Raw genomic sequence first — 11,474 nt, forward strand, 5'->3', positions numbered from 1 at the left:
AATTTTAATTAATTTTGCGTTTAATTAATTTTAAAAATTTTAATTAATTTTTTGTTTTAATTAATTTTTAAATTAAATTAAATTGATTTTCAATTTTACTTAATTTTTAAATTGTATTTATTTTTGCTTAATTTTAATTAATTATTAATAATAATAATTGATTTTAAAAATTTTAGTTAATTTTAAATTTTATTTAACGTTTGTTTTTATGTAATTTTGAAATTTAATTAATTTTTAAACTCTAATTCGTTTTTAAATTTTAATTGATTTTTAAATATTAGTGAATTTTTAAATTTTACTTAATTTTTAAATTTTAATTGATTTTAAATTTTATTGATTTTTAAATATTAGTGAATTTTAAATTTTACTTAATTTTTAAATTTTAATTAACTTTAAATTTTAATTAATTTTAAAATTTTAATAAATTTTTATATTTTAATTATTTTTTGTTTTAATTAATTTTTAAATTTTAATAATTTTTTTTAATTATTTTTGTCTCATTTTTGTATAATAAAAAACTTGTTGATTTCGTGTAACATCTTACTGCCTTTCTACTACATATTCGTCTACTTATAAAATACTTAAAACACACACGTGTTAAAAACTCTAAGAAAATATAGAAAACAGTAACGGTTTGCATTCTGAAGTTTTGAAAATGCAACTTAACAGTAGTACAGTACGGGCAAGAATAGTAAGCTGCAAGACACTGAATAACCTTACAATTTTACCACAATTTTGTATGACGTCATACATAGCGATGTACTCAAAATGAGGGAGAGACATATGCTAATGTGATGTCAACAAAATATCACAAAGTTGCCAACTTCAGCAGCACATAAAAGTTGTGAAGTCATTAAGGAAGAAATAAAATATTTTCAAATTTTACAATTTCAAAATAATTTTAGAAAATAATTTAAACAACACTTAACAGCCAAAAATTACTTTATCTTTGTTAAAATACTTGTATTTCATATGACATATCCCTTATAAACGGATACTAATAAGACCAGCCTTTTTGTCTGGTTCATAGAGCTGCCTGCTTAATAAAGTTGTCCGCTTAATTGATTGTCCTTAAACAAACATCAAAAAATGTTGGGACAAGTCAATGTGAACGTTAATGGAAATGTCCGTTTATTAGAGCGTCCGTTTAAAAGAACTTTCATTATATTACCTTTGAAATCCATAGTTTTGGCATCAAATTTTTACCGTTCGAACCCCTCTACAATGCTTTTTTCCTTTATAAGTCATGCCTTAAAAAAAACTTTTTTTTAATTTATAAATCTTCTGAAATTACATATTTTAGGACTGACTTCAAGTTTTATATACAACTTTCTTTGTTGCGAGACCTATAAAAATAAAATAAAAATGCCTCGAATTCAAGTTATAAAAGAGAGTTATGTCATATACATATGTAGATCGCATCGTACTGAAGGATCGTTTCTAAGAGTTATTTTAAATTTTGAAGTGACAGTCAAGTTAAGGAGTTATTTGGGTTTTGGAATTTCAAAAAATACGATGATATACCCAGACGCGTAGTCCCTTAAAAGGTCATAAGTCGTCAAAAGTAAATACTGTCAATTTAAGCTACTCTGACCAACTTACACCAAACTTAACACCGGCTTTCGAACACCGGCCTCGAAAAATACCTTAGAAAGAGAATTCGGAAATTTTGGTAGCTTACAGACTTCGAAAAATGCCTTAGAAAGTGAATTTGCATATTTTTGCAGCTTACAGACAGTAGAAATGTCTAGAATCTTAGTAAAAATCAAAACACTAAAATTAGGTTAAGTCGACTTAAGCGGCTTTAACATTTTGCCAGAGTTTCATATTGGCACAAAAACGTGATTTTAGTCGACAAAGAGTTCCACATAAACATATGCTAACAACAACAATTATTCTAACATAATAATACAATTATTCTAACATTTAATACAAAAAAACAATATATCTTAAATACAACAACAACAATAAATAATTTTGTCATTTAATACAAAAATAATATATGTGACCTGGTCTACGAAAAGGGAGCTAACGGGCGAAAACTAGTTTTCTGGGAAACACCGTTATCTCGTTATTTCTCCGTTCACCGTTATTTCTCGTTATCTCATTAATTTTGACACCTAAGCTCCCTTTCCGTAGACCAGGTCACATAAATTAAATAAACGAAAATATATAAATTTTCTACTAACAGCGCAGTATTTAGTAACTTAAGCTCTCAGAAAACGTAATTTCCCCGCCAAACAATAAATGTTGCTTTCCACTAACTTTGAGCTGCTCGCCGGTTATACAAAAAACAAACATATACAACAAAAATTAATAATTTTTAATGAATGAAAAGCTCCGCTTCGTGCCATTTTGATCAATTTTCATATGAAAATGCTCTCTTAGCGCGCTTTCTCTTAGAAAGCCAAGCCAAGCGGCTTACCTGAAGCTTAAACATATTTATTTTCATGCAAAAATAACCGTCACACATTCACTTTTTCAAAAGCACATAACTGTAATTTATGCATCGCTTCATATTACCACCCATACGCAAACGCACACACACACACGCTTTAATAACGAAATCGAATTTATTTTGCAAATCCTCGGTGTGCAAAGTAAATTACAGAATTACAATCTATAAAAGGCACTTTCGCTTGTAAAAACATTTTCTTATTAAATTGCGTTTGTATGTGTGTGTGTATTTTAGTTATAAAAGTACAATTTATTTAAGTGATTTTACAATAATAATATTTTTTTATGAATTTGATTTTATTTATTTAGTTAATTTAGTCATTTCGTTGCAATATCTCTGTATGTACGTTTGTATTTGATTAAGTACGTCTGTATGACGCAGATTTTATTTGTAGCGCCAATTTGTATTAACAAAAGTAAATAATAAATTTTAAGTTTTTATAAAATGAATTTTTGTAGTTTGTTGTTTTATTTTTCACATTCATATTGAACACTTAGCACAAACGTTGCAAGGTAAATTGTGTAGTGTGTAGTTGGCATTAGTAAATTTGGTAATATTGGAAATTTGGTATTATGGATTTGATGTTTCCGAAATTTAGAAAATTATTCTTTTTGTAACTAAATTTTTAAGGCAGCTTGAAAATTATTTTCTTAAGAATATCCGAGTTAGTGCCTTGCAGAAGTATGAAAAAAGAAACCATCAATAAAACCGACAACTACTACAATTAATGGAACTTTTTGACTGGCTTCCATAGGCTTCCGTACATTTTGATCTTTTAGCTGGACTAATGATTTGCATAATTCAACTTTAAGTTCTCATAGCAGCCTTGCACTTTGACGGACAACTCACTGGACCCCTGGTAACTGATAATAGATAATTCTTCATCTTTATTAGCGTAGACTCCGCTTCCGTGGTTATGTCCCAGTTTACAACATCGCGCCAGTCTGTCTTCCTTTTCGCTGTTTGGCGCCAATTGGAGATTCCAAGTGTAGCCAGGTTCTTCTCCACTTGGTCCTTCCAACGGAGTGGAGGTCTTCCTCTTCCTCTGCTACCCCCGGCGGGTACGTCGTCAAATACTTTCAGTGCTGGAGTGCTTTCATCCAATCGGACCACATGACCTAACCAGTGTAGCCTCTGTCTCTTAATTCGCTGAACTATGTCAATGTCGTCGTATATCTCGTACAGCTCATCGTTTCATTGACTGCGGTATTCGCTGTTGCCAATCCGAAAAGGACTATAAATCTTCCGCGAAACCTTTCTTCCGAAAACTCGTAACGCCGACTCATCAGATGTCATCGCCCATGCCTGGGTTTGGGTTGATGAGTGACTTGTAAAATTTGGTCTTTGTTCGTCGAGAGAGGACTTCCCAAGAGTTATTCTGCGTTGGATTTCGAGGCTGACATTGTTGTTGCTGTTTATGCTGATTGCAAGATAGACGAAATTATCTACCACTTCGAAGTTATGACTGTCAACAGTGACGTGGGATCCAAGTCGCTCACTACCAGACCCATTTGCTTTGCTTCCTTATCCAGTCTGGAAAAAGCAGCGGCTGTTGAGGCCAATGGTATCAATATCATCGACGTACGCCAGCAGCTGTACATTTTTATAGAAAACTGTACCTTCTTTATTTAGCTCTGCACCTCGTATTACTTTCCCCAGCAATAGATTGAAGTAGTCACACGAGAGGAAGTCGCCTTGTCTGAAACCTTGTTTGGAATCGGCTCGGAGAGGTACTTCTCGATCCTGACGGAGCTTTACGTATTGCTCAATTGTCAGCTTCAACAGCTGTATTAGTTTTGCGGGATACCAAATTTAGACATAGCGGCAGCAAAAGACAGCTTCTTTTCGTACTGTCAAAAGCAGCTTTGAAAACGATGTCGATCCTCTTTTCACGAATCTTTCCCAAGATTTGACGCATGGTGAATATCCGGTCAGTTGTTGATTTTCCAGGCCTAAGCCACATGTAATCTTTCACACAGAACGGAAAATCAGACCCTCTGCAGGGCCTTGACTCCCGCCTATGGTTATGACAGGGTTATCAGTAGGTGTGACACCCGACAGTCTGTGCTCCTTCACACCTCACACAACTGCAATTTTTGCCAAAGTACAGAGTCGTAACAAAATCCTCCAGTCACAGCACATGGTTGAAAGATAAAGAAACGTTGTTGGCAACATAAAAGGCAATCGGCCGGCCGGTCCTTAATTACGCCGCACAAATATGGTCGCCTGGATCCCAGATAAAGAAGGTTCGGACATATCAGAATATTGCATGCCTCTTGATGTCTCCCATTGAACATCTGCACAATGAGACCTGTATGCTCCCAATTAGGAAGCATAATGAACTCCTCTCCAAGCAGTTTTTGCTGGGGTGTTTTCACAGAAATCCTCCCCGCTTGAAGCGGAGCCGCCTCCTAGGAGCATCAAGAGGTCCTCCCTCAACTACGTCGACGACATAATACAATACGCCGACCAGACTTCGGATGCAACTAACTTCAAACATGCACTGACTGCCATTCGTAATGGAGCCAATAGCACCTTCACCAACTCTCCCTCGTACTTGAAGTCAAACAACCAGTCATTGTAGACGAAGAGCTCGAGACTCGAGAGTGACCCTTGCGCTGCTACATTCTGGGTGTTGTAACAGGTTATATTCCTACATATCTGACACCCCTCCTCCTGTAGTACGACCCCGTCGAAACAGAACGTTTTATGGGCGTACGGTTGGATGGCCTCGACAACAACTTATCTGAACTTTGCCACGCTAACGAGTTACAAAATTAATTAATCCTAAAGCAATAGAAGAACTTCAAAGGTTAACATGATGACAAGACAAGTGAAAATTTTTGGTTTTTCACTCGAGGAAAACAGCTTTTATTAGATGTGTTGTATCGGAAGACAAAGATACATGTTCTTATGTTCGGCTTTCTTTTATATATTTGACAACATTAAGATTTGTTTTGCGCTTAGTTTGCACTCTTGAAGCTCTTCTCTCTACGCTTACTTGCAACATTTGCTTGCACTTTCCAAAGCTATCCTAGGTTCTTCTAGGATTTCACCAAAAAAAAAACAACTATATCTCAAAACACATTGTTGAAGCTCGAAGACCGAAGTCGAAATTTTAATATTAACTTTTTAATAAATTTAATTGATTTGCCCAACAACAGGAGCGTTTACGCCTGAAAATCATCGAGCGGCTCTTGAAAGAAGGTTCGAATGCTGATGAGCCACTAAACATACCGTTATCGGATTATTCGAGGTAAGCACTCCAATAACAAGAAGAGATAGAAAGTACTCACAATGATATAAAACATTCCAATCAATTTAGCGACGAGGGTGGCATCTCCAGTTCAGAGAATGAATGTCGCGGTTCGAGTTTTTCCGATTTGGAGGGACCTTGCTGCGCACTCAGCCGAGCACCGCCATCTACGCCCGAGGCAGAGGCACAGCATCGCCGGGTATGTACTCACCACATTTACGCTTGTAAAAACCGTTATCCGTAGCCAATATCTCCTACCTACCACCCGCTCCTTCTATCCCTCCCCACCACATGCACAGCAAAAATTGACACGCATGCGTCGCGTAATGCGTGAGCTCGATCGCATTTACTTCCAACCGTTATTCCAAAGGAAATTCCGTTGTTTCATCAAAGTTAAACGCGGCAAATCCAAACGCGCCGATAAGAAGAACTCGAAGCGGAAGAGCACGAATAGTTTCGAAATTGCTACAAACTCGCAAATACGTCGTCTGCAGGGTGGCGCTGAGACTGGCGATGGCGTGAATAGAAAATCGTGTATTTATGAGGAGATTTTCGAAGATGCCCACGATGGCACTTCCAATGAAAATTTTTCGATAACATCACCGTGTTGCGACTCCGCTACTAATGAATCCGATGAGCGCGCATTTCTCTCCGCCGAAGGTGAGGATTCGAAACAAGATTGTAGAAAAGTGGCGCAGAAGCCGCAAACTTCCAAGAAAAAGGTAAAGGAAACTCCGTTGGTGCAACGGCCGTCAGTCTCAAGAAAGCTACGCACGTGGCTGGCGGAAAGAAAAATATTCATCCTCCGCAGAAAGCAAAAGGTAAAAAAGAGTTTACAGTTATTTTTTTAAGTCGGTTCAACGAGTTAGATAAACTTAATTCGAAAGCTTGACTTTATTCAATTTTTTCGGTTACCAATCTGAATTCCGAGAATAGTTGGTTTATAGCTGGAGTTAGTCGAGCTCAGCCAATTTCACAGTAAAGCATCTATTATTGGATTTTAGTCCAATTTTCAAATAAGACGATGTAACATTTATTGAAGCTCTGAAGTTATATCCGAATTATGACTGATTTCGAAATCAGTACGGGTCAGTAAAAGTTCGGATTGAGTTGATTAAGCCATCTCCGTCTGTCCGTCTGTATACATGCGAATTAGTCTTTCAGTGTTTTAGATATCGATCCGAAATTTAGCATACATCCTTTTCTCACCAAGAAGCTGCCCATTTGCCGGAATCGCCGATATCGGACCACTATAGCATATAGCTACCGTACAAGCTGAATGATCGGAATGAAATGCTTTCATTAGAAACATTTATATTTAACGAGATATCTTCACGAAATTTCGCACGGACCATTATCTAAGGCATAAATACAGTCTTTGAAAAAATTGTTCAGAATCAGTATGAATACGTATAGCATACAGCTGCCATATATAACTGATCCTGCAAAATCATCATACGACCCACGACAGTCGGGTCTAAGTAATCGGAACGGACCCGGAATTTTATCCGACCAAGGACTGACAACTCGGCACCATTCCTCGAAATTGCGACACGAACCCCGACAGTCGGGTTTAAGTAATCGGAACGAACCCAGATTTTTATCCGACCAAGGACTGTCAACTCGGCACCATTCTTCGAAATTACGACACGAACTACGACAGTCGGGTATAAGCAATCGGAACGGACCGGATTTTTATCCACCATTCCTCGAAATTGCGACACGAACCTCGACAGTCGGGTCTAAGTAAACGGAACGGACCGGATTTTCATCCGCCCAAAGACTGTGTAACTCGGTACCATTCCTCGAAATTGCGCCACGAAGCCCGACAGTCGAGTCTAAGTAATCAGAACGGACCTGGATTTTCATCCACCCAAAGACTGTGTAACTCGGTACCATTCCTCGAAATTGTGACACGAACTACGACAATCGGGTCTAAGTAATCGGAACGGACCTGGATTCTTATCCGACCAGGGCTGTCAAGTTGGCACCATTCCTCGAAATTATGTACATCTGGAAGGTTTTCTGCCGCTACAACAAAAACAACATAGTTAAAAATTAAGATAAAGATCTTTACCCCTTTATGCTATACAAAATTTACTTTTTTAATTTTTTTCAAGTCTGAAACCAAAAAAGTGTAAGCCTACCCGAAGCATTTTTCAAACAATATTATTGTGGTTATTCCATATAAAATCCCCTCTGGTGATTCCTCTTATTGTGTAGCTTTTTAGGAACAAATCTTCATTTGTCTCAAAGACATGAAAACGTGGTGATCCCTACAACTTTGTGTGGATTTCTAAGATGCGAGTTTCAGTGATCTTTTAATCCACCTAAAAGTTATCCTCTACAAGTTTTGAGTATCTTTAGCTCGTCAAATTATATTTCGGAGTAGTTTTCACAGCTGTTCGAACTATCTTGGCACTATTCGAAAGTCTGCTTTTAAATTGAAAATTTACAGTTATTGTTCAATTACATACTCTACTCACGCCTCTTCTACTTCTTTCTGCCTTTATTATAAGAGCTTTCTAAAATACTTCTTTCGCAAGATATTTGCATATAACCTCAAAAAAACGAATAAAATGTGAGTAAAAAGGGGTCTGTGCCGCCTTCTCGCTTTTTGCTTCCCTTCTCATTCACAAATTGCGGCAACGGTAATTTCAAACACCTTTTCAATAGAGTTCTGTTTAATGCCACAAGATTTAAAAACTGTCACATTCCGCCTCCACAATGTCAGTGCGTTAAGCTTTCACGCCTCGCACCAAATCCATATCCTTTTTGCAGTACTCCAGCACAAAAACAAAAATAGACACTTCGCACAATTCACAGAAGGTTCGAGTATCTACCCATACCTCCATTGCAGCGCAGTCTCGGCATTTTTGCAATGCCACCTGCATTTTTCCAACGCGGAATTTTCACTTTTTACACTCGAAAAAAACGTTGCAGCTTTATTGTAATGGCGAAAACTGAAAACCATGCATTTTTCAGACATTTTCACTCTTTTTCCAATTGCCAGCCGCCAGCCGAGCGCATATTTTCCCTTCCACTGCCAACAATTCAGTTTAGCATTGTTTTGCCACGGGCAAAAATGCATGCGAAATTCCTTTATTTGCTTTACGCTTTGCATTTTACTTTCGCTCTAACTTTTTTGTTGGCATTTTTGTTTTTATATTTTTCACTTCCGCTTTGCATTGAGTATTTCATTTGCTTTGTGTTTGCTTGCACCTTTTGCCATTGGGCGCTGTTTGGCAGGCGGCTTTACATGCCCATCAGCGATAATTGTTATTTGCCGCCTCTACACAATACTAGACTACCTACCCTCTCATCTATGTACATATGTTTGTATGTATGTACTATATACTTGTAATAACCCGTCATTTTTGTCGTCGAAGAATTTTTTTTCGAATTCTAGTGTTGCAACACACGCGATTTGCGCTGCTGAAAAGGTCAAGTCCACCAGAAGCCTTTCAGCGACGGCACAACTTGGGTTCAACTGGGGAGCACCGTAGGCCTTTTAAATAATAAATTCATAACTTGCTCTGTTTTACATGATTTTCTTATGTGTGTATGTGTGTGTGTCAGTGAATTTCATTGAATGGGCGTTGCATTCAGCAAGAAAAAAAGCGCCGCCACACCTACAATTCAGCCCTGTGAGTGTATGAAGCTTTCTTGCAAGCAGTTCGGGAGTGACACCCCAGCGCCCCTGATGGGTACATTTCAGTGTCATTGTCGCCGGTGCAAACCGCATACTTTTGACTTGCAAATTACACGCCCCGGCGCTAGCCCTTTTAAACCCCCCTAGAAGTAAGCACTTGCTCACAAAGTTATGGCCACAACAAAGGCAGAAAGTCTAAATCAATAAGTTGAAAACAAATCAGTCCTCATTTACGTCAATATTTCTTGTAACGGGTTTTTCAATAAGAGCGCTACAAAATTTTTTTTTTTAAATAAAACAAAAAAACGGTTTGGGATAACAATGAAATTCTTAATTCCTGTGAACGCACATTAGATGCAAGTATGTATGTATGGAACTCGATTTCTTTTGCATGTCCACCACTGGCACGCTTGCAGAAATCCAGACGCTGAACCCAACTCAGAGGAAGGGAAGACCTCCACTCCGTTGGAAGGACCAGGTGGAGAAGGACCCGGCTTCGTTTGGAATATCCAATTGGCGCCACGTAGCGAAAAGAAGAAACGACTGGCGCGCTGTTGTTAACTCGGTTGGAAGGACCAGGTGGAGAAGGACCTGGCTTCGGTTGGAAAATCCAATTGGCGCCACCTAGCTATAATCGCTCATCAAACTTGGTTTTCAATAAATCGATTGTGACATTCGCTGTGGGGCTTGTGGCGACATCCTGTTGGATCCACGTCAAGTCCATATCATCCAATTCGGGCAAAAATATTCGGTTATCATCGAGCAGTAGCGATTCCCATTCACAGTAACGTGACGGTCCTGATCAGCACAGAAGAAGTACGCCCAATGACGCCGCCGGCCCATAAGCAACACCAAACCGTTATTTTTTAGGGATGCAATGGTAATTCATGGAGTACGTGTGCATTGCTGCCTGACCAATAACGCAGATTTTGATTATTGACGAAGCCATTCAGCCAGAAATTAGCCTCATCGCTGAAGATGATTTTTCGATGAAAAGCCGGATCACTTTCAATTTGTTGCTCAGCCCAATTCACAAACATGCGACGATTCTGGTGGTCAAGGGTTTCAGTTCTTGCGTCAATTTGATCTTGTTAGGATATAAGTCAAGTTTTTTTCGAAAAATTCGCCATTCGACGTCACAGAGATGCCCAACACTTGAGAAAGATTTTGAGAGACTGATTTGAGTCTTCCTCAATTGATGCGCTAGCGACAGCAAAATTCTCGACATTACGGCATTTCTTTGCCTCAATGGCCTGGGAACATTTTGTACTGTGCCTGTGGATTCAAATTTTTTCACTAGACGCTCAATTGTTGATCTGATGGGACGATTATGACGACCATAAAATGGACGTAGCGCTCGGAAAGTTGAGGCCACTGACTTCAAATTTCGGTATTAAATTTTAATAATTTCGAATCGTTGTTGGATTGTATATCTTTCCACGATGAAATGGCCACCCTTATTGAAGAGAAATGTCAAAAGAGCGAGAAAAAATATGACGTCTTTTGATGTCCCTGTCGGTCTACTTTTGTAGCGTCCCTATTGAAAAACCCATCGTCGCTCAGACTGTGTTGAGGGGCTTCACAGGGCTCTGTTGTCAAACAACAGAAGAATTAAATTCATGCTCTCAATGTGTCTCTAAAATAATGTTGTTGTTTACACTTTCAAAATAATTATCTTAACAAAAATTAGTTTTTATTTTCAAAGCTACCAATTTTTAACTACTCTGCCATTTTAAAATATTTGTCAGAATTAACAAATTTTCAGTTTGGGCATGAGAATGTTCCAATGAACGGACACTTCACAAATTTGGTAATATTTCGTTCAAATTATTTCTGATAAACGAACAAAATTTCAAAACCTTTGTCAAGAAAATTTTGTACAATTTATAGTTGCCGTTTCTTTTTTAATTCTTACGAGTATTAGTTTTTGGTGTTTTGAGACAGATTTTTAAGAACGATACGTAAAATGATCAAAAAAATTGCCTGGCGCTGGTGTCGTCCCTTTATGCGTGACTCAACGGAAACTAATGAGACTAGTCCGTTCCACGACAGTCGGGTCTACGTTACTGGAATGGACCTGGATTTTTATTAGGCCAAGGACTGTCAAC

At 37.9% G+C, this 11,474-nt stretch overlaps 2 protein-coding genes and 1 long non-coding RNA gene across 8 annotated transcripts in view; 2 read left to right on the forward strand and 1 right to left on the reverse strand.

The window, feature by feature from the left end:
- The window catches only part of LOC120775196 (glutamine-dependent NAD(+) synthetase), a 182,319-nt gene that overhangs the window by 165,173 nt on the left and 5,672 nt on the right, over positions 1-11,474 (reverse strand). The window lies entirely within an intron of this gene.
- Positions 1-11,474, forward strand: part of LOC120775195 (cytosolic carboxypeptidase Nna1) — a 166,686-nt gene that overhangs the window by 150,099 nt on the left and 5,113 nt on the right. For 5 of the 6 annotated variants that reach the window (XM_040105256.1, XM_040105250.1, XM_040105251.1 and 2 more), the window contains 3 exons: positions 5,623-5,714; positions 5,784-5,913; positions 6,014-6,535. In XM_040105256.1, coding sequence (XP_039961190.1) covers positions 5,623-5,714; positions 5,784-5,913; positions 6,014-6,535 — 744 coding nt within the window. The remainder of the gene's footprint in view (positions 1-5,622; positions 5,715-5,783; positions 5,914-6,013; positions 6,536-11,474) is intronic. The other variant, XM_040105252.1, reaches the window with a different exon arrangement.
- On the forward strand, positions 474-1,914 carry LOC120775198. Its single transcript, XR_005705300.1, has 2 exons — positions 474-759; positions 863-1,914. It is a non-coding gene; the product is annotated as an uncharacterized LOC120775198 (long non-coding RNA).

This window comes from Bactrocera tryoni, chromosome 4, assembly GCF_016617805.1.
Source record: "Bactrocera tryoni isolate S06 chromosome 4, CSIRO_BtryS06_freeze2, whole genome shotgun sequence".
Classification (NCBI taxonomy): Eukaryota; Metazoa; Arthropoda; class Insecta; order Diptera; family Tephritidae; genus Bactrocera; species Bactrocera tryoni.